At 41.7% G+C, this 20,998-nt stretch overlaps 1 protein-coding gene and 1 pseudogene across 7 annotated transcripts in view; both read left to right on the top strand.

Annotated features, from left to right (window-relative positions):
* Positions 1-20,998, top strand: part of LOC148028027 (alpha-taxilin-like protein) — a 115,053-nt gene that overhangs the window by 82,260 nt on the left and 11,795 nt on the right. For all 7 annotated transcript variants that reach the window (XM_087689723.1, XM_087689720.1, XM_087689724.1 and 4 more), the window contains one exon: positions 11,925-11,981. In XM_087689723.1, the coding sequence (XP_087545849.1) occupies positions 11,925-11,981 (57 nt within the window). The remainder of the gene's footprint in view (positions 1-11,924; positions 11,982-20,998) is intronic.
* Positions 5,649-7,886, top strand: LOC148028028 (uncharacterized; annotated as a pseudogene).

Genomic DNA, 20,998 nt, shown 5'->3' with positions numbered 1-20,998 from the left:
TTCTATGTAGGATCACTTGAACAAAATTCAAGACTTGCGTGAGCAACTTATGAATGTCGATGAGTACTATTCAGATGCACATATGATATCTACTACATTGAACTCATTACCTCCTTCGTACTTGGCTTTTTATATGGCCTTAAACCTCACCATGAGGATTGCCGCAGAGCCGATTACTTTTCTTCAGTTAGTCAGCTTGCTTCTAGAAGAGGAGCAAACAAGAAGAAATAGTGGTGTGGATGTTATAGCCTCTAAGCAGGCTTTTATGGCTAGACAGAAGGGCAAAGGCAGCCAAGTAAAGAATGCTTCGCAAAGCTTTGGGACTTCAAGCACCTCACAAGGAAGTGAAAAACAAGGGGGCACGCAAGCCAAAAAGGGCAAATGCCATTATTGCAAGAAGCCAAGCCACTACATCACTGAGTGTAGAAAGCACATCACCAAGGAGAAAGAGTTAGGAATGTCTGTTTTTGATGCTCCTTCCACTGCTATTGAGTCCGCGTCCTTTGTTGTAGATAGAGACTATTGGTTTTATACATGCAGTTTTGACACTTCTTGGGCTGATCGAGCATTTTGGTCTATAGAGGATTCACTTGGTTTTTTGATAGTGGTGCTTCTAGGCACATCAGATCTCGCAAAGATTTATTTGCTTTTGTTGGTGCAACTCCAGTTGGCAAGTCTGTACAGTGTGCCAACAATGCATCATACCTTGTTAGAGGTATTGGGGAGATTGTGCTCACAACCATTGATGGCTTTATTCTCCGCCTACAAGATGCTTTGTTTGTGCCCGGTATAAAGAATAATCTGCTCTCTATTTCTTCTTTGGCACGTTGTGGATTGCAGGTTGCATTTGAAGATGACAGATGCATGGTGGGAGACAAAGAACACATAACTTTGGTCTTGACTAACACTTAATGTCATGGGTTATATGAGTTGACTGCTCTTTTAGTTAATCAGTCAGCGTACTTGGCATCCACTGTTACTTCTGTATGATACAGACAGAGTTATGGCATGCTCGGATGGGACATGTGAACTTTGGGAGCTTGATGCTCTTACATCGTATACAGATAGTAGATGGATTATCTCTTCTGGAGAGACCTCTTGAGCACTTGTGCGAAGGATATATTTTGGGGAAAATGCATATGTTTTCGTTTCCCTGTGATGTTGCTTTTAGAGCCACAATGAAGTTTCAATTAGTGCATTTAGATGTATGTGGGTTTATGCAAATAAAGTGATTGGGAGGATGTTACTATTTTGTGACTTTTATTGATGACTTTACTTGATTCTGCTGGGTCTATTCTTTGGTAAAAAAGTCAAAAGTGTATGATGCATTTTTAGCCTTCGTTGTACTTGTTGAGAACCAATCTGGTTGTAGAACAAAGACTCTCTGTTCAGATTGAGGGGGGGAATATATGTTCTCTATGCTGAATTCTTTTTTGAAGTAGAAGGACGTTGTCCATCAGTTCACTACTGCTTATATTGCACAAGAGAATAGGGTTGCAAAGATGAAGAATTGGTCACTCATGGAGATGGCTAAATGTATGCTGAAAGCAAAGAGCTTGCCACAAAATTTTTGGATGGGAGCCGTTTTGTTTGCTTGCCATGTTTTGAACAGACGCCCGATCAATGCATTAAAGAAAATTACACCTTTTGAGGCTTGGAGCAGCCGGAAACCTTTTGTTGGACACTTTCCTACCTTTGGGTGTCTTGCATATGCACACATTTGCCGGGTACTTAGAAAAAAGTTGGATAACAAGGCTCTCAAATGCATTTTTGTGGGATATAGTAGTAATAGCAAAGGCTACAAACTCTATGATTCTCTCTCTAAAAAGGTGTTTGTTAGTAGGGATGTACTATTTGATGAAAAATCAGAATTGTCCCTTGCTGGTTTAGACACATATCAGGCTGCCCGTCATGTATTTGATGGGCTACTGCCCATTACGTTTGGTGATTCAGCTGGAGTTTTAGCAAGTGAACTGAATGTTCAGCCAGCTGCTCTATTGGAAAATGCAGCAAATCAGCCATTGGCTGATTTGAATACTCAGCAAAGTGTTGAAACTGAAATTTAGCAAGAGCTTATGTACAGTCAGGGGGCAAGACAAATGCCTAGATGGTACTTACAGACTATGAAAGATTGTCATCTTGGTGCACCTATGGCTGGTTGTACTAGAAGGCAAGCTCGTAGGCATGATACTGTACATACCATGGAGTTTGTTATGACAGCAAGCACGTTTGATGATGAGGAGCCTGAATATTTTGAGGATACACAACAAAGTGTGCATTGGATGGTAGCAATGCAAGATGAATTGGATTGTATCACTAAGAATCAAACATGGGATTTAGTGTCTTTGCCCTTTGGGAAGAAAGCCACTGGAACAAATGGGTTTACAAGCTGAAATGGAATGCAGATGGATCCATTGACAAATATAAGGAAAGACTTGTAGCTAAAGGCTATGCACAGAAGAAAGGCATTGACTATGAGGAGACATTTGCTGCTACTTCCCGTATGACGACCATCAGGTCTATGGTTGCTTTGGCTGCCCATTATGGATGGACTGTGTATCGGTTGGATATTAAAATTGCATTTTTACATGGGGAACTTTATGAGGAAGTATATGTAGAGGAGCCCATTGGTTTTGCAATTGAGGGATGTGAACACTTGGTTTGCAAGCTGGAAAAGGCTTTATATGGTTTGAAACAAGCTCCTAGAGCTTGGTATGCAAAGATAGATGCCTTTTTGCTCAGCCAAGGTTTAATAAACAGCTCATTTGAATCTACCCTTTACGTATGTAAAGAGGGGGGATCCATGCTGATCATTTGTCTATACGTTGATGATCTTTTGCTTATAGGGACACATGCTGATCAGATTTCAGCATTCAAACAGAATTTGCAGCAAACTTTTGAGATGTCAGACTTGGGGTCTTTGCATTATTACTTGGACATTCAGTTCATACATGATGCTAGAGGTATTGGTTTATGAGAGTCAAGATACGTTGGTAAACTTCTTGAGAAGTTTGGCTTACAGGATTGCAAGCCAGTCTATATACCAATGGAACCTGGACTAAAGCTGTCGTTTCATGATGACAGTGATTTGTTTGATATACACACACATGCTCCAGCAGTTGGATGTCTTATTTACCTATACAATACTAGGCCGGACATAGAGTTTGCAGTTTCATCCGTGAGCAGATATATGCATCAGCCATGTATGTCACATTGGCAAGCTGTTAAGCATGTCTTTCGTTACTTGCAAGGTACTAGATCTCTCGGATTGCTTTATGCCAAGGGGGGTCCACAACAGTTACATGCTTACAATGATTCTGATTGGGCTGGTGATTATGAATCAGGTCACTCCACTAGTGGTAATTGTTTCTTTGTTAGCTCATCTTGTGTATCTTGGCTTAGTAAGAAACAATCCACTGTTGCCACATCGTCATGTGAAGCCGAGTACAAGGCAGCTTTCACCACCACAGTTGAATGCATATGGATTAGACGCTTGCTAGCTGATGTGGATGTATCTGGTACGGAGCCTACTTCTTTGTTCGCTGATAGTCAGAATGCCATTGTAGTGGCATGGAACCTAGTGTTTCATGCACGCACGAAACACATTGAGATACATTATCACTTTGTTAGAGAGAGTCTACATGCAGGTGATATCAGCCTTGTCTATTGTCCTACCACCAATAATGTGGCAGACATCTTCACCAAAGCTCTTCCTTGTGACAAATTTGAAGCATTTCGCAATGCTTTAAATTTGAGCTCCTTTGGTGGTGGATGATCCTTGTACTCTTAATCATTGTTCACTCCAGGGGGGTTTGTTGGGTTTTCACTTACGCCTCACTTACGCCTACTCTCACATAGGAGTGTGGGTGATCAGTAGGACACTGGGGCACTTTTTTACTCTTGGCACGAGAGGTTTTTTCCCCCAAGACTTATTGTCTTATTTCGTATGTGCTTATGTCACACACTTACAGGCACTTATTGTGTTTGGGTGTGAACACCCCCTACAATCCCAAGGTTTAAGGGTTGTACTTTGTACTCTTAGATTACACTCTTTTAGTCTATTGTACTGGGTGTCGTGTTTCACTTTCCACACTATCTACTGCACTTTGAGTTGAGCTTCGTTCCCCTCTCCATCTCCCAAAATGAAACAAACGATGTGGATATATTTGATGAAGGATGTCTACTTCGAGAGTCTTCTCTATTGAAGTTTAAATACTTCAAATTATCATGATCCTACACATCAAAAGGAGAATCAAGGTAGGGTTTTGATTCATGTAACTCAAAGGGGTTATATGAACTTGACATTGAGCCCTGTGGAGATAAGGAAGATGGTTCGCGTGTTGTCCCAAATGTCATATGTCCTTGATTGGAGAAGTGGCTAGCCTCACCTAGTCCGAATATAGTAGCAAAGTTGGTCGGAGGGGTATAAGCTCGACTATACATGATGTGCAAGTACTCTTCAAACTCCTCTGTTATGTGATTGAAATTAGGAACGTGAGAAGAAAAAGTAGGTGAAGGTGAAGGTGGGGTGTTGTTTTCCTTGCCAAGTCCATAATGCTTGCTTAGGGTCTCCAATGATGGAGAAGCTTGATAAGAGATCGTGGAATCCCGAGAAGAAGGTATTTGAGACATTATGAATTAGTTATTGTCATTCATGTATCTCACACAAACCAAGCATCCACAATATTGTTAGGATACTCTTTACAAGAGCATCTGCTTTGAAACCATGTTAAGATATGCTAGGGTTTGCACTGAGGAAACATAGAAGGTATGAAATGCTGATCATCTTGGCAGTAGGCAGCCATGCAACAACAAGAGGAGGTGTCCGATGATCATAGTGACAGGAAACGGCCGGAACGGCCCCCCGGCATGCAGAATCGCCGTCCCCGGCATGTTTCCGGCTCGGACCGCGTTTCCAAAAAATGGAACGTTCCCTGTCCCGTTTCAGACAGGGAACGTAGCAGGGAACGCATGTTTCCGGCTCGGACCGCGTTTCCAAAAAATGGAACGTTCCCTGTCCCGTTTCAGACAGGGAACGCCACGTGGCAAGTGACCTGCGCCCAGTTTTCGCCCGCGCCTAGTTTTCGTTTTCGCCCTGTTCTTTTTCGTTCCGCCTGCTCCTGCCTGCATCCCGTTTGCTCCCGCCTGCTCCTGCCTGCACCCGCCTGGCCCATTTCTCTTGCTCCCGCCTCAGCCTGGCCCAGTTCTCCTGCCCCTAGGCCCAGCCACCTTCTTCCTTCTCTTCCCTCTCTTCCTTCTTCTTCTTTCTCTTCTTTCTCCTCCCACCTCCAACCTCTTCCTTCTCTTCCTTCTTTTTCTTTCTCTTCTTATTCTTTCTTCTCTTCCTTCTCTTCTTCCTTCTACCTTCTCTTCTTCCTTCTACCTTCTCTTCACTTCTCCCTTCTCTTCTTCCTTCTTCCATGAACCTTCTTCTTCTTCTCCCTTCTCTCCCTTTCCCTTCTCTCTCGACTCTTGAGTGAGTCTTGACTCTTGAGCCTTCTCCCTTCTCTCGAGCCTTCAATAATCAATTTTCAGCCTTCAAATTTTCCTTCTTCTCTCGAGCCTTCAATAATCAATTTTCAGCCTTCAAATTTTCCTTCTCTCGACTCTTGAACCTAAGGCCTTCAATTTTCAGCCTGAAATCATAAATGGCTTCATCTTCCCGCCCCGCTCGTCGGGTTGGTGGTCGAGGAAGAAGGTCTGATGATTGGTCATGGTGGGAAGAAGTAAATGCTGACTGCCCTTTGAGTGGTGGAGGATCTCGACCATGGACTTGCAAGCTTTGCCCATACAAGCGAACTAGTGGAGCAAACAAGGTAATCCATTGAGCCGAGCACTTGTATTTCAAATTTTTATTGATTTTAATTTTTCAAAGTTACTTAAATATTAGAATATTCAATATGGACTACCAATTGCCACTTGTTCCATTTTAAATTTTAATATTTATGCATAATCAGGTCCGAGCTCATCTCCTACATGAGCCAAATTCAGAGGTGCAGTTTTGTCCAAATGTGACCTTGGAGAAGCAAAGGGAGCTTCGTGACCGTGTAGCAGGTCAACAAGCTTATCTTGCATCTAGACCACGACGTGTTGCAGTTGACCCTGCAACTTTTGTGACACCATCCCCATCAGATGTATCTAGAGCAGGGTCAGTATCAGGAAGTGCTACCTCCACACCTACTACATGTATTGCATCGGCCATGGCATCAACAACGCCACATGTTGCACGTAGACAAAGCACACTTGATGCTAGTTGGGATCCCAAGAAGAAGGAAGAGGTGGATACATCAGTGGCACGCTTTTTTTATCATGACCACTTTCAATTTCGTGCAGCCAGGTCAGAGTATTTTAAATTGATGTGCAAAAAGATTGGTGAGTATGGCCCTTCGTATGTACCTCCATCATCAGAGACCTTACGCACCACTTTGCTCGATAAGGAAAAGCGCCTTGTTGAGCAAGCAGCAGTGACTAGAAAGAGCACGTGGGCTAAAAATGGAGTTTCCTTGATTGCTGATGGTTGGAGTGATACACGCAAGCGATCCATTCATGGTATGGTTGCTTATTCTCATGGGGAAATGTATTTTATATCTTCACATGATGCATCGGGGACAGGAAAGTCAGCAGATGTACTTGCAGCAGAGTGGGTTACAGGTGTTGAGCTTATTGGCCCAGAGCATGTTGTGGGATTTGTTGCAGATGGAGAGCCTGCAAATAGGGCAGCAGGTGCTATTATTCAGGGATATTATCCACATATCACAGTTTCATATTGTATGGCTCATTGCTTGAACAACCTACTAAAGGATATTGGTAACCTGTCATGGATTGCACCTGTCATAGAGTAAGGAGCTCAAGTGGTTAGCTTTGTTTTGAATCACCAATTTCTTCGCCATCACTTTTCTTTGCGGTCGAAGAAGACAGTTTTAAAATACTCTGATACCAGATTTGCCTTTAACTTCTTGATGCTAGGCAGGTTAAGAGAATGCAGTGGTGCCTTGAGGCAGTTATTTCTTAGTGATGAGTTTACCTCATTAACATTGGCAGATACTCCTACAGGTATCTTATGCTTGGAGAAAGCAAATAACTCCACTTTTTGGGATGATGTAAAGCTGATAGATGCTATGGTATCACCCATTGTACATTTATTGAGGGTTATGGATGCTATGCAACCTTGCATTGGCAAGGTATATGAGGCTATGGACAGATTGAATGAAAAGTTGTAGGAGTTGGTACCAAATGATGAGGCGTATGAGGAAATACACCATTTAGTTGTGACGAGATGGAACTCCTATAGCTCACCCATGCATGCAGCTGCATTTGTTGTGGATCCTGAGTTCCAGGGCAAGGGTCAAGAGAATGACAGTGAGGTTATGGATGCATGGAGACTTATATTGTCTCGTCTAGTGCCTGATCATGGCACTAGATGAAAGATCAGAGATCAGCTTTCATGTTATAGGACCTTTCGGGGTTCTTTTGGTTGTGGGGATGCACAGGAGGATCGCTGTAAGATTGGGGCAGCTTTGTGGTGGGAGGACTATGGTTCGGATGGTCCTGAGTTGCAGCAACTAGCCATCCGTATTTTGAGTCAGTCAGTTAGCTCCTCTTGTTTGGAGCAATTGTGGAGTACCTACGCTCACATTGCTTCAAAGAAGAGGAACCGTCTTGGTGTGGAGAGGGCAAACGATCTAGTATTCGTTAGTGCTAATTTGAGGATGTTATGTAACAATATGACAACAAAGCCTGATCCATTCACAGAGTGGGAGATGCAGCAAGAAGAGAAGACACATGCTGATGTTGAGGGAGATGCAGCAATTCATGGTACACATGATGATGAGGCTGGCACTTCAGGAGTGGCTAGAGCACCCTCAGAGCCCCATCATGATCTTTGATTTAGCTTACTTATCACGAGTCTCATGATACATGACACATTTACATTATATATGATATTATGATCATTGATGACACTGTGACACTTGGGTTGTTGACAGTTGTGCCATGTCGATATTATACTTGTACTTGAGTCTTGTAGTCTTGCAGTTGCCCTTTGGGCTATTTTGGCATGCGGCATGCCGCATTTTGCTTTAGTCTAGAGATTAGACTTTATATTTGCAATCTTTTTTGGGGCAATGAGCATGTTCTTTCAAAGATTAGACTTCAATTTCATATTTGTAATCTTTAAGTTTTTTGGCAATGGTACCATAGGCATGTTCTTTTAGCTTAGACTTTTAAGTTTAGTTCATTGTTCATTGTTTTATCATTTATGATTTTTGGCATATGTATTATGGATTTTATTATTTATAATTGAATAGCTTACCTCTTGAGCCTTGTAAGTTGCAATTCAATTTCTAATGAGTAGTTTTAGAATAATGCATGATATCTTAAAGTTAAAACTTAAAATGATTTGTCCTTGTGGATTATATACCTTGGTTTTAAGTTTTAACACTCCAGACTCCCAGAGTCCACATGGATTATGAGTGAAATATTAATTTTTTTTCATGAATTTTGATTTTTTAAATGCCGTTCCCGTTCCCACGTCCCCGTTCCCTAGGTTTGGCGTTCCCGTCTCCGTCCCCGTTCCCGTTCCATGTTTCTATGCCGATGATGAAGGGAGCAGCAATCCTGCAAAATGCAGCAGCTGATGGAGTGTTGGATGATGTGTTGAGGCTTGTATTGCAAAACTCAGCTTGTTTGATGTCGAGCAGATGCCTCACAGCAGGGCAGCCACCCTGATCAGCAAAGGCAGTAGTTTGGATGGCTGATGATGATATGGCAGCAGTTTGGAGGGGCCGGAGTGCCACGCAAAGAAGACCGATGACTGAAATCTGCACATGGAAGTGAGAAACCTGCACAGAAGTATGGGGCTGTGAATGATGGGCAGCCTATATATTTATAGCGTAGAAGGATCCTCCCAAATTAGGGTTTTGCATGTGGTACACAATCTCTCTAGAATCGCTCTCCATTTAATGATACTTTTGGTAATTTGCATGTTTTGGGGCTGTTTTAAAGAGCTAATCAAAATGAAAAGGATAGGCAGTAGTAGTATTGGTCATAGTGGTTATAAAGTGATTGAGTGTGAACGTACTAAGAGCAATTTAGAGTTAGGGTAGTGGAGTTCTATTTATAGGACTCACGGCTTATTGTGCACATCATTTTGTGTTTGACACTCTTGGAATCTTGGCCTATAGGTCGACGTATTTGTAGACTGGGATGATGTGGGCTAGTGATACGAGTCACTAGCTCTTGGGATGTGATTGTGACTTGATTTGTCGCTACCTCCTAGGTTTTGGGGTGAGCCCATTTAGCTATATGGTTGGGAAGTGAGTTTGCTATCCACTCCTCTTATGTTTGTGGATATAGCTTGTCTTGTGTATCGTGTGTAGGTTTGTACTGAAGTGGATGTTTCACATGTGCTCCTCCTAGACTTAGTATGTGATCTCCATAGTTTGACTGGTTTGTATCTTGGGAGATCCTACAAAGTTCCTATTTTATCCTATTTTATATGTGCATTAAAGTATCTTTTCGATAGTACATCCCGAATGCAAAAGGGATATGCTGTAGCCCTAACATGGCTCATTTTGATTGGTTGAGATATTCTCATATAGTGGTAACTCCCTCTTTACATGGATGGCTTAAGGAGACCTTTAGGAGTGAAATAGCATATGGCCACATACACATTACGCGGGCAGTTAGTGTGTATGCAGATCCACATAAAGTGAGCCTCTTCATCTCTCATCGTGACCCACACAAGAAGTAGATATCCTTGTAAAGGATCATGACTACTCAAAAGCCCCTAGTACCTCTTGTGACTAAGGTTGAGAGGGGCAAGTGGAATCCCGTATGTAACCTCTCACTTCTTATAGGCAGGTCCATTACAGTTTGACATTTCAAGTTATAGGCATGTCTAAAAGTTATGCATACCTTTTGTAATGATCATTTGGTTATTTTTTGTAAACTGGCCACTTGTCCTCCGCCATATTGGCCTTTGTGATCTTTGGCACAATACAACTTGATTTAAAAAAACATTTTGCAGAAAAGAATTAATAGTAGGATTAACAGGACCAGTGCTCAAAACTTGATCCAAGCAAAAAAGTAAGAGAATCCCCTCAAGGTGATTCCAAACATCTAAATTTTTTTGCCAAACCTATGAGAAAATAACCGCATGACCTATGCATACAAACACAGGAACAAGGGAAAAATTGCAAAATATGTGGAACTGTTTTCCTTGTAATAGTGCAACATCCACAAACAGAACTTGAAATCCTAATATGAAAATCCATAATATTAAGATGATGCATTTGGAGAGCTTAAATTTACAACAGCCAATGGTCTAATACCTTTCTTCATTGGCTTGGTTTTCTAGAAGATCTCAATTGCTGTGAACTTGAAATCGTAGTATGAAAATCCATAATATTAAGATGATGCAATTTTGGAGAGGTTAAATTCACTACAGCCAATTGTCTGATACCTTTCTTCATTGGCTTGGTTTTCCAGAAGACCTCAATTGCCATGTACACGGGTTTCATTTGAGCCTCCAACTGTGCTTCCACTTGTCCCCTTTTATAAAAAGTAGCTGGATAGTTGTTCCTTTCAGTCATTTTTCCTTGGAGGCTGGTACCCTTGTTTCCCCTTTATACAATTCTTTTCTTTCAACTTGCAAAATGACATAACTGCTGAAAAGCAATCTCCTTCTCGTTGTATATTAGGTTGAAGAAGTCTACATCACTCTGTTTCATTTATCACTGGTTTCACTTAATATTCCAACTCACTTTTTCCTGTTTTCTCCTTTCTTTTTTAACAATCGCCACCTTCTGACGTATCTGGAACTCCAATTCTGCTAGAGAATTCAGCCCTCAACTTCTCTCTTTTCTCCCTCTAGGATGTGAGTTGGTCACATAAGTGATGAAAGTGAAGGCCAGTTCTCTTTCTCCATCTTCCAACATATTGCTGTATTGTAAAGATTTTACATTTGCTGGACATACATTTTTAGACAACTTAGATGCAATACTCTCAGGTCATTTGTATTCGAGCTCGGTCTTTACGCTAGGTTAAGTGGTTTCCCATCTTTGATTCTCCACATTTCTCCATCTCTTCTCATGTGTCAATGGCTGTAATGATTCTTAATATTGTGTACTTTATGCCATCAACGTTTGTTCTCTCTGTCTCACACGTGACACCTGCATATTTTCCTTCATCATGGAAGTAACCAAATAATCTGCATTATTAAGCATTATTGCATTGTATAGGATACTCAGATTGGCTCAGTAGTTAGGCCAGCCCAACTACATACTAGTTGTACTAGTTTTCTATGGAGGGATGACGAAGGTCTATAAGGCTCTTGATTTGTGTGATGTGTCTATTATTTGCCCATTTTGTAGGGTTAGTGTGCGCTGTGGACTCATCATTCATGTACCTTGCTAATGTGCAGCACACTCGGATCTTTTTTATCACCAGAGAGTCTGTGTGAGGCTACAGAATGAATGAAAGCATCTAAATATCGTGTTGGTTCATACTGTTACAATGTTTGTACAAAAGTTAGAAAAAGAAGCACACTTGACTTAAGGCATGTGCTGAAAGGTATAATATCACTAAATCTCGCATTTGTCCAAATTACTCAAGGCAGGAGATATTACTAGACAAATTTGCATTTGGCTTTTTTAGGAAAGCTCTTGAGAGAGGCTAAAGAAATAATGAGGTAACATTATACAGGTATAATAACTAGATCACTAAATCTCACATTTGTCCAAATTACTAAAGGCAGGAGATATTACTAGACAACTTTGCATTTGGCTTTTTTGGGAAAGCTCTTGAGAGAGGTCACAGGAGAGATTAACTAAGACGGTTAATTACGATTGTTGAACAGAGTTATTCATAAGGTAGAATGCCTCTTGTTGTCTCACAGGCACTAACCAGTTTTTGCTGTTTCGCAGGACACTTTGACAAAGAGTAATGAGGTATTCACTTCATTCAAAACGCAAATGGAGAAGGTACTTTCTAGCTTGCAGAGATGAATGAGAAAACTCCCTAAGATTGTGACGTTGCTGACTGATAGGAGAGTTTTTGATCCCAGAGTGGTGTTGTCTAGAAGTTATTCTTTACTATTCTTTTCCTTGCACATTTTGTGGATCTTGCCCAACTTCTGTTTTTACCTTAGATTGGCAGATATTGTGTTGATTTAGACAAATGTGACAATGCTTTTGGTCTGCACAGAGCATTCTCAGTTAATATTAAGCTAGGACCTTGCTGGACTTCTTCCAACTTCCTTGAAGAGGTTGATCTGCTTCCATTTCTGTTGCTTGCCTGAAGTTTGTAGCTTGCTTTTTCTAATTTGGTTCAGCAAAGGCTCACCTTGATCTTTGTTGTCCTGACACATTTGATAGTTCTTGGGTTGTTTATTTTAATTGAACCCATTAATTAAGACTTTAAGAGGCTTTTGAAGTCATTCAAACAGGCTAACTGGCTGTGTCTATCATGCAGAGTATGTACTCTAGGGACTTGGAGGTGTTAGAAACTGGCCTTTCTGATTAGAGATTCAAGACTCATCTTCCAAAGAAAAAGACACTTTCGGAAATTCTTTTTTGAATCCATCATGAATGCACACCTGCCAGTCCTCTCTTCATTGCCTGCAGCCCATGTTTATCTTCTTTTGCTTGTTTATCATGAGCTGCTGCTTGTTGCCTCCTTCCTGTGCAACCACTACCTTTTTCTTAGGTTTCTTATCCCCTCCTTGCAGCTTCTTCCTTGCCTATCTTCACTTTGCTGCTTCTCTCTTTTCCACAGTCTTGCATGTTGTATCCTGATCCTGAGGTTTTTCTCCTATGTTAGGTTACTCCTTGAAGTAAGTAAGTTGATACTCAATAACAGCCTCCTTGGCTTCTGTGATTGGCTTTTCTTTTTCAGGGAAAAGAAAGATTGAATCATACATTCCCTTGCAATGAAATATTACAAAGGCGAAGTGCAAATTAGCTCTGAAAAGGACTTCCGAAGAATAACATGTATAAAGCAAAAAGGGAAGTCTATTACAAGGCCTGATAGAATAACCAATCAGAAGGCTTATAATGACCGACCATGTGGCTGAAAATGAAAGAAAATGCTGTAATCGAAGTTCCTGAGAGAAGCATCTCCTTTACTGCATAGTCTTTAAGCCAGCTTGTAGCTTCTCCTCTCCCACGTCCAACAGGAGTGTTGACAAGCCTTGTCCAAATCATAGAGAATCTCTGCAGTTGATATATCCACCTACATCATTACTATATTTGGGTGGTCCAGATAAACTAGGCGAGGATGCTAGCTATTAGCTTCCATTTGTGACATTTCCCCTCGGTCCGCTTTGACCGTGAAAAATTTGGCATGCCTATCCTACTCAAGAGCTAACCTTATCAGCCTTGGGGCCCCAATCCGTTAGTGTATTTGACAAAGGGGACATTCATGGGTATCTATGCAAAGGGATCTCTACAAGACTTCTTCCTTGGGTCCCATTGTAATCTTTGGAGGGGCCTTCTCCAGTAAGTTCAATGCCTTCAACATTCTATCCTGCATGTCATTGGGTCTTGGTCTAAGTACCAAGTCCTGCCACTTTGAGCTGCCAGTCTAATCTTTTGATGAGAGCATCCTATAAACTCTGCTGAACCAAATTCTCTCTCTTGAGTTTTCCATCCTTGTGTATTGAAAAGGTGAAGAGAAAAGAAAACCACTTCCCCTTTGTAGAAGCTACCGAAGTAGGGAATCTCCCCCAAGAGATATGTTGAGAAGGGAGCTGTGGATAGCGGAAACATTCTCTACTACTTGTAGTCGAGATGTGAAGAGTGTCAGTAGTGAATAATGACCTTAGCACAAGGTTCGTTTTGGCTTGGAATCTAGGCACAACACCCAACAACAACCACATGGGGGCTCAAAGGAAATTGATAAGACACATGAACTTAGTAAAGCTCTACAATCACACACAAACAATTATTCACAACCCAATCAATGCCACTTTGACAAAGAAGAGCGTATACCACACATTTAACACCTCTACCACATCAACCTTTTATTCTTACTACATTTCTAGAGGTATAGAGAACGTAATGTAAAGTTTAGAATAATTTGAGATTGGGTGTCATGTAAGTACTGTTGTGGTGTGCTTATTGACCAATATGGGGAAATCTCTCAACTAAATGTTGTAGAAATCAAAAAGTATAATTGGATGATGATAGAGGGAGAGGCATTTCCAAAGCCTTAGAGGTTGCTTCAACTATGTGCACTAGTAATCTTCCTTGGCTATACACTAGTGAGCGTGCAATGGTTGATGTAAACTAAGGAAGCTTTAAATTTGTTTTAAGAATAAAGCTTTAGTGGCTGAAATATATTTAGTGTCAGTGTGGTAGAAAGTGCTATTATCTCTTGCAATCTAGAGCACCAAGAAATGGCCCCACTAGTCAAAGTAATTATATACCCGCTAGTAGACTTGCGAGTATCCAAGTTAGTGGCCATGTTTGCATCACAATATCCCTGTAGATGTGATGTACCCTTTCCATAGCAAATACATTTTCTTTGTGTGCCCTTAAGGTATTGGAAGATACATTTCATTTCTTTCCAATGTGCTTTGCTAGGATTTGAGATAAACCTGTTTACAACTCCCACTGCATGAGCAATGTTAGGTCAAGTGGCAACCATAGTATACATGAGTGACCCACAAGTTGAAGCATAGGGAACACCCTTAATTGAGCTAGCTACCTTATCATCTTTTGGGCAATCTACTTTGCTAAACTTAAGATATGGTGGTAAAGGAATACCAAGTGGCTTAGCATCTTCCATAGAGAAACGATCAAGTACTTTGTTGATGTACTTTTCTTGTGAGAGGAATAAGAGCTACTGCTCTCTATCTCTTGTCACATGTATGCACTGGATCCAAGTCCTTGATGGGAAGGGTAGATTCAGCTGTCTTTTTAGTGCATTAACTTGGCTTTTATGCTTACCAGCTTTAAGCATATCATCCACATAAAGCACAAGTATTAGAAGGCTTCCATCATTAGCCTTCTTTATATATAAGTAGTGATCTGCATTGCTTCTTTTAAACCCATGTGAGAGCATGAAGGCATCAAACTTTTTATTCCACCTTGTTTCAAACCATATAAATTTCTCTTAAGCCTACATGTCAAGTGCTCCTTGCATGGCATAACAACGCCTTTAGGTTGTTTCATGTAAAACTCTTCTTTTAAATCACCATTCAGAAATGTAGTTCTGACATCCATCTGATCAAGTTCAAGATCCATGGATACTACGATAACAAACAATATACGAAGAGTGATCATTTTGACAACAGGTAAAAAGACTTGCTAAAAGTCAATTCCTTCTTTTTACACTTGTTGACATAGGCGAGTTAATGGGTCCTTAAGTAGCTTCACATGGGCTGAAAACAAATCATTAGGAAGCCCATCCTAGCCGGGTCTTTTCCTTCAAGGCAAGTGGGACAACACTTCTTTCACTTCATCTTCTGAAATATCAACCTCCATTAAGTTCACCCATTCTGGTTTGAATTGATTACTAACCAAGTCGCAAATATATCTGCGAGCAAAGTGAATAGCATCGAAAAAAATCTATTGCGGACCCAACAAGGACCTATAGAAGTCTACACTCATCCGAATGATGGAGTCAAGATTAATCACCATAACACCTTGCCCATCCATTAAGTACACTATATTTTCCCAGGCATGTTTTTGGTGCAGACGAGCGAAGAATTGATGAGATTCATAGTTATTATTGTGTAAAGCTTCCGCTCTGGCCGGCGATTTTTTGTATTTTGCATATTCCTCTTTCTGAAGAGATTGAACCTTGCCTTTCAACCATTCAATGCATGTGAGCAAGTCATCATTGGAATCTCCTAACTGACACAGAGACAAGGAATGGGCTAATAAAGATTGGGCATGCTGCAATTCAGCTCGAAAAGAGGAAGCATGCGGAATACCATATTGTCGGGATAAAGCTAGCACATTATCCCTAAAAATTGGCCAAGCTTCCATCCCTCGAGATAGGACCCTCAAGCTAAACGAAGCGATCACTTGAACACATTCCACCCTCAAGCTAAACGAAGCGATCACTTGAACACATTCCAAAAACTGATTTTGCTATAGAAAAGATTGATTAGAATGAAGAGGCAAACGAGCAAGGAGAGGCTTAAATGCATAAACAGGTCTGTGGCTCATTTCCAATACCAAGGGGTAATGATATGATAAGACATGCTGTTGTTCGACCCACATATCAATGTCTGCAGGAAGAAAAGAATCACTCTGGCAAATATAGATCCTATCAAATTTGGCCTAGGTATTTGGATGTTGAAAAGAACAATAAGTATATTCGGGTAGTGATGGATACATCGAGGACTATATGTCTTGTTTCAAAGACACCGCTACGAGAGCATCCCAAGTTTGTCGCTCAGGACCATCCATAACCAAATGCAGAGAAGTCGCTTGATCCCCAGATACACATGCATTAAAGTCACCCATGACAAAGACTTGACGAGCCATGGCAAGGTAGTGCAGGTCGTCCCAAAGCTAATGACGTTTCAATGCAGTAGAAGGAGAATACATGCCCACGAGCCACAAAACCTCTCCCCCATAAAGTATTTCCAGAATCACAAATCGGCCGCGAGGGTGTTGAGAAACCAACGATGGTTGTAGGAAAGATTGACAGCCAACATAACTCTTAATTTATGCGGAGTTCGACCACTAAAGAAGACCGCATAATCCTTATATATATAAGAAGATCCAGCCAAAGCGTGTTGTTTATGCTCCATAGCACAAAAAACATCCCAATTTCCAGCTAACATAACTTTCCACAGCTGATACTGCTTGCTGCTCAAAGAAGTACCGTTCACATTCCAAAAAGCAATTTTCATGATCAATCACAAATGAGAAAAACTACTGAACCACCGCTTTCCCTTTTCCTTTTACATCAATCGCCCTAGCTGCCTGGAATCTCTCCATTTCACTTCGGATAACATCTACAAGATCTGCCCTTTGCAATCCTGCAATCGAAGCACAGGAAGGAAACTGTAGTTACTGGGAACGAAAAACATCTCGGAGAGGTACAAGTTCCACACGCATCAAAGCGTGAAGCAGAATTAGAAGTCCTTTTATCTTCCATGGCCGGAGTGTTTTATCTTCCATGGCCGGAGCACGCAAAGATTGAGATTCATATAAAATCCCCTACCTCTGCATTGAAAGGTATGAGTAATTAGGGGCGGTGGTGGATGGGCACAAACGAGAATCCTGCCTGGCCTTACGTTGAACCACAGTGACCCAAGAATCCTCTTGAGGAGACAAATTCAGCCCAACCGCAAGCGAAGCACGCTCGAGACCAACGTGGGAAACATCCTTCTTGCCATCATCACGACCATGTTGGGAGAGCTGCTCAGGATCAGCTATTGGTTGTTGAAGTATTTGCCGAGAATGGTGGTCTTGCATTTCCATGTCAGGATTCATAGAGCGTTGCATTACCTCAGGGGATTTTGTCGCATTCTGAAATGAAATGGCCCAATTGGCCACATCTGAAACAGTGTCCAACAAAAGTACCCCATTTCAACTCATACACTAACATTTACAACCCTCGAACCTCAAAATGAATTTTTGTTGGGCGAGGTTTCCTTGTGTCCCAAAGCATACATGCCCTATTCCTATTTGCGGGAAGCCAGCCGAGGTTCCACCAAAACCTTACCAAGGGTTCTCAAAACCAAAGGGAAAAGTCTCCAAAGATGTGCAGTAAAATCAACCACCTCCATCCAAATTGGGCATGCCTGTCTTAGCACCTCCTAAAACTTGGCCATGGGCCTCCAAGGGACCATATGAACTAGCTACCCATCCACAAACAAAGGAATGCGTTGCATAATAAGAGCCCGTACTTCCGCGGACCAAAAAAGAACCTAGAAGACCCCCCTCGGTCCATCATAAATCTCTTCAACCTGAGGGGCCTATATACGCCTTGAAGCATCATTTGGGCATTGTTCAATATTGACAAGCATAGATTGCAGCCAAGCACGAATTCTAGTGATCAAGGGAGTCCTTTCAGTAAAGTAAAACATGACTGCCCTCTCATGGAAAGCAGCAATCTATTGTAAGACCAGGTTAGTTCCCATGACTGCAGCTACTTGATCCCCATTCGGTAAAGAGTTAGCTTTACACTCATGAACATGGGCATAATTTGACATAAGATGATTGGCAGTGGCTAGCATGAATTGAGGTGTTACAACTCTATAGAAACAGAATTTGTATCCTTTTTCATTAATTTGTCTATATAATGATTTATTAAATTTGTTTCCTTTGCACTAATTATATATAAAGAAAAGTGCATTGGAGCTGGCCACTGATGAGTGGTCACAGGTTATGGTGGACCCACGCGGTGGGTTAGAGAAAAGATAGTTCACACTTCCACCTATATGGCTTGATTGGGCGCCTGTGACCAGAACTCACGCATATTAGGGTTAGACTCGCACACAGAAAGGATTGATGCCTTGAAGTGTGGGCTAGATCCGCCAGAACAGAGAGTTACAATCAACAAGATGGCATGATCATGAAATGCTTGTACAAAGTGCATGTGTGGGCTGAAAGCTTGAAATGCACATTTCTTTGCATAGGAAAGTCACATGAAGATTCTGATACCGTTTTTGCGATGTACACGGAAAAAGCTTTCATATGACACCCATATTGGGGGGTTCCTAAATTTTAGGAGGTCCCTAAATTTTAGGAGCCTTGAATTAGCCTAAAAATGCTAGTCCTAAAAAAATAGGGATGGCATTCTAAAAATAGTAAATTCTGTACTCTGACTGTGCTTACTAAATTTGGTTGTTTCTATTCTTGATAGTATTTAGCCCAAAAAGGAAGGCCATAGAGAAGAGACAAGTGTCGACACTTGTCACACGAGTTTCCAAGAGTCCCACCATTTGCCACATCTCATGACATGTGGCTGGACACTTGTCTTGTGCTACTCCACTTTCCCCTTTTGTACTAGCTCTTTTCTCTCCTATAAATAGAGCTCGTTTTTCTTCATTCAGCATCATTTTTCTTTGCTGTAAACTCATGTACAGCACCCACAGATAGCCAGAAACTGACCCATCCATCCCCATCATCATCCCCCACTTCTCCATTATCAAATTCTTCCATATTCCCTCTTCTATCACTGCTGTTTTATAGGACAGCAAGCCTGTAAATTCATTACAGCACCTCTTTCTTGAGCTCTTTCTTCCATTTTAGCAACAAGAAGCAAGGCCTATCTATGTACTGCTGATCAACGATGGAGAAAGGCTGATTTCCCCTCTTTCTTTTCTCATACTGTAAAGAAATCAGTTCTTATCATTGCATAATAGATAATGCATGTGTGTTTGTACATCATTGCATGATCTTGTGAGAGTGAGAATTACTTCTCCTCACTCTCAGGTTGATTGTAATTGAGCTCTTCCCTAAGGGACTTGGATTGAGCAGAGATACATTCCTTCGGGAGGGGGGGGGGGGGTTGCCCATCTTCAACCCTCAATCTTGTCTCCATTACTTTTACATTTTCATGGCTGTAATTTTGTGAGTAATTTTCATTTTCAGCTTTAAGTGTTCATTCTCTTTTATATTAAATCTCGAAAACAAGCGAATATCATAATTGTTAAGCATACTACGTTGTTCGGGGCGTTTACATGAGGAGACCCATTAGACTGTGAGCAAGAAATATGAACCTCTGGCTGAGGCCAATTTGGGGGGCCCAAGACCGGTTCTTCAACCGACATCCTACGAAGCTTGCCCATCTCATCACCGTCCAACAACGGCTCCAGTTCTTTAGTCGACGAATCACCATCCGAGTCTGCCAAATCTTTGTCATTCCCTTGCCCAATATGCTGATCAAGGAAGGCCATATTGATACCATTAGACTCCTGTAGATTTGCCATAGCAGAACCAAACTGACCACAAATGTCTATTTGAACCCTAACTGGAGAAGTCAGATCTGAGCAATGATTGACTCCTTCAGGCACTGCTTGGAAATTGTGTGTAGGTGCAGAAACAGTGGACAGTCTGTTTCTATCTTTCAGTCGGGCACCGCAGAAAGGAAGGAGGAATAGGCGTCAGGTCAACTGACCAGTGAAACCTTAGGGGAAGAACTCAGTGTGCAGGTAGGTCAGGCGTAACCCTGTGCTGGTTTGAAAAGGGGAAAGACAGAAGACAGCACGTGACCCTCCTTTGATTCAGTCACGCTCGTCCAGAGACTACTGCTGCCCACTCTCTCTCACTCACGCTCGTCCAGGTACTGCCACCGCCTTGCATGTTGGATCAGGGCTGGAAAACATAGGCGTGTAGGCCCTCACAAAGGGAGTGCGAATAGTCAGAACGCCACAATGGACACCATCTCCCATTCGCTCCTCTAGGTTGTCATCACTCATGACATCTCTCTCTCTCTCTCTCTCTCTCTCTCTCTCTCTATGTATCTATCTATCGATCTTCTAATTTTCATGGTGATAATTGATCGAGTTGGTTAAGTTCAAAGTATTGCCATTCTCACGCTCTTTCCCATTCTTATATCTCAAGCTTCTTTTCCATGCCCTCATGCCACTATGGATGCTTTAGACCTAGCCTACTCTTTGGCTTAGAGTGCACGCTATGTAATCTGCAGTAATGCCAGGCGCAAATGTAGCATAGTTGCTAGTTGGATAGATCTTTACGGGTCCTTTGGGATGGAATCTAGTGGAAGTATCGCTGAATTCTGTATGGTTTGTTGGTACCAAGAAGCAAACAAGTCTGTAAGAGGAGGCATGGGAGGGGAAGTCTTTGTAGGTGTGTAAGGAGTAGGTAGTAGACCCAACTGACATGACACTATCTCCGATGAAGTAGGTTGAGCAATCGCATGGGAGTGGAAGTCTTTGTAGGTTGGTGAGAAGTATATAGTAGTCCTAGCTAACATGACACTATCTCCGATGAAGTAGGTTGAGGAATCGGCTGGAAGGTTGGTGTAGTAAGGTGTACTATATCACTCTCATAAAAACTATATTTTCTTG

The sequence above is a fragment of the Lygodium microphyllum genome, chromosome 12, assembly GCF_053477565.2.
Source record: "Lygodium microphyllum isolate KBCC chromosome 12, Lygodium_microphyllum_v1.1.10, whole genome shotgun sequence".
NCBI classification, from domain to species: domain Eukaryota; kingdom Viridiplantae; phylum Streptophyta; class Polypodiopsida; order Schizaeales; family Lygodiaceae; genus Lygodium; species Lygodium microphyllum.
Note: the sequence above shows the minus strand (reverse complement) of the source record. Positions and strands in the feature narration are given on the sequence as shown.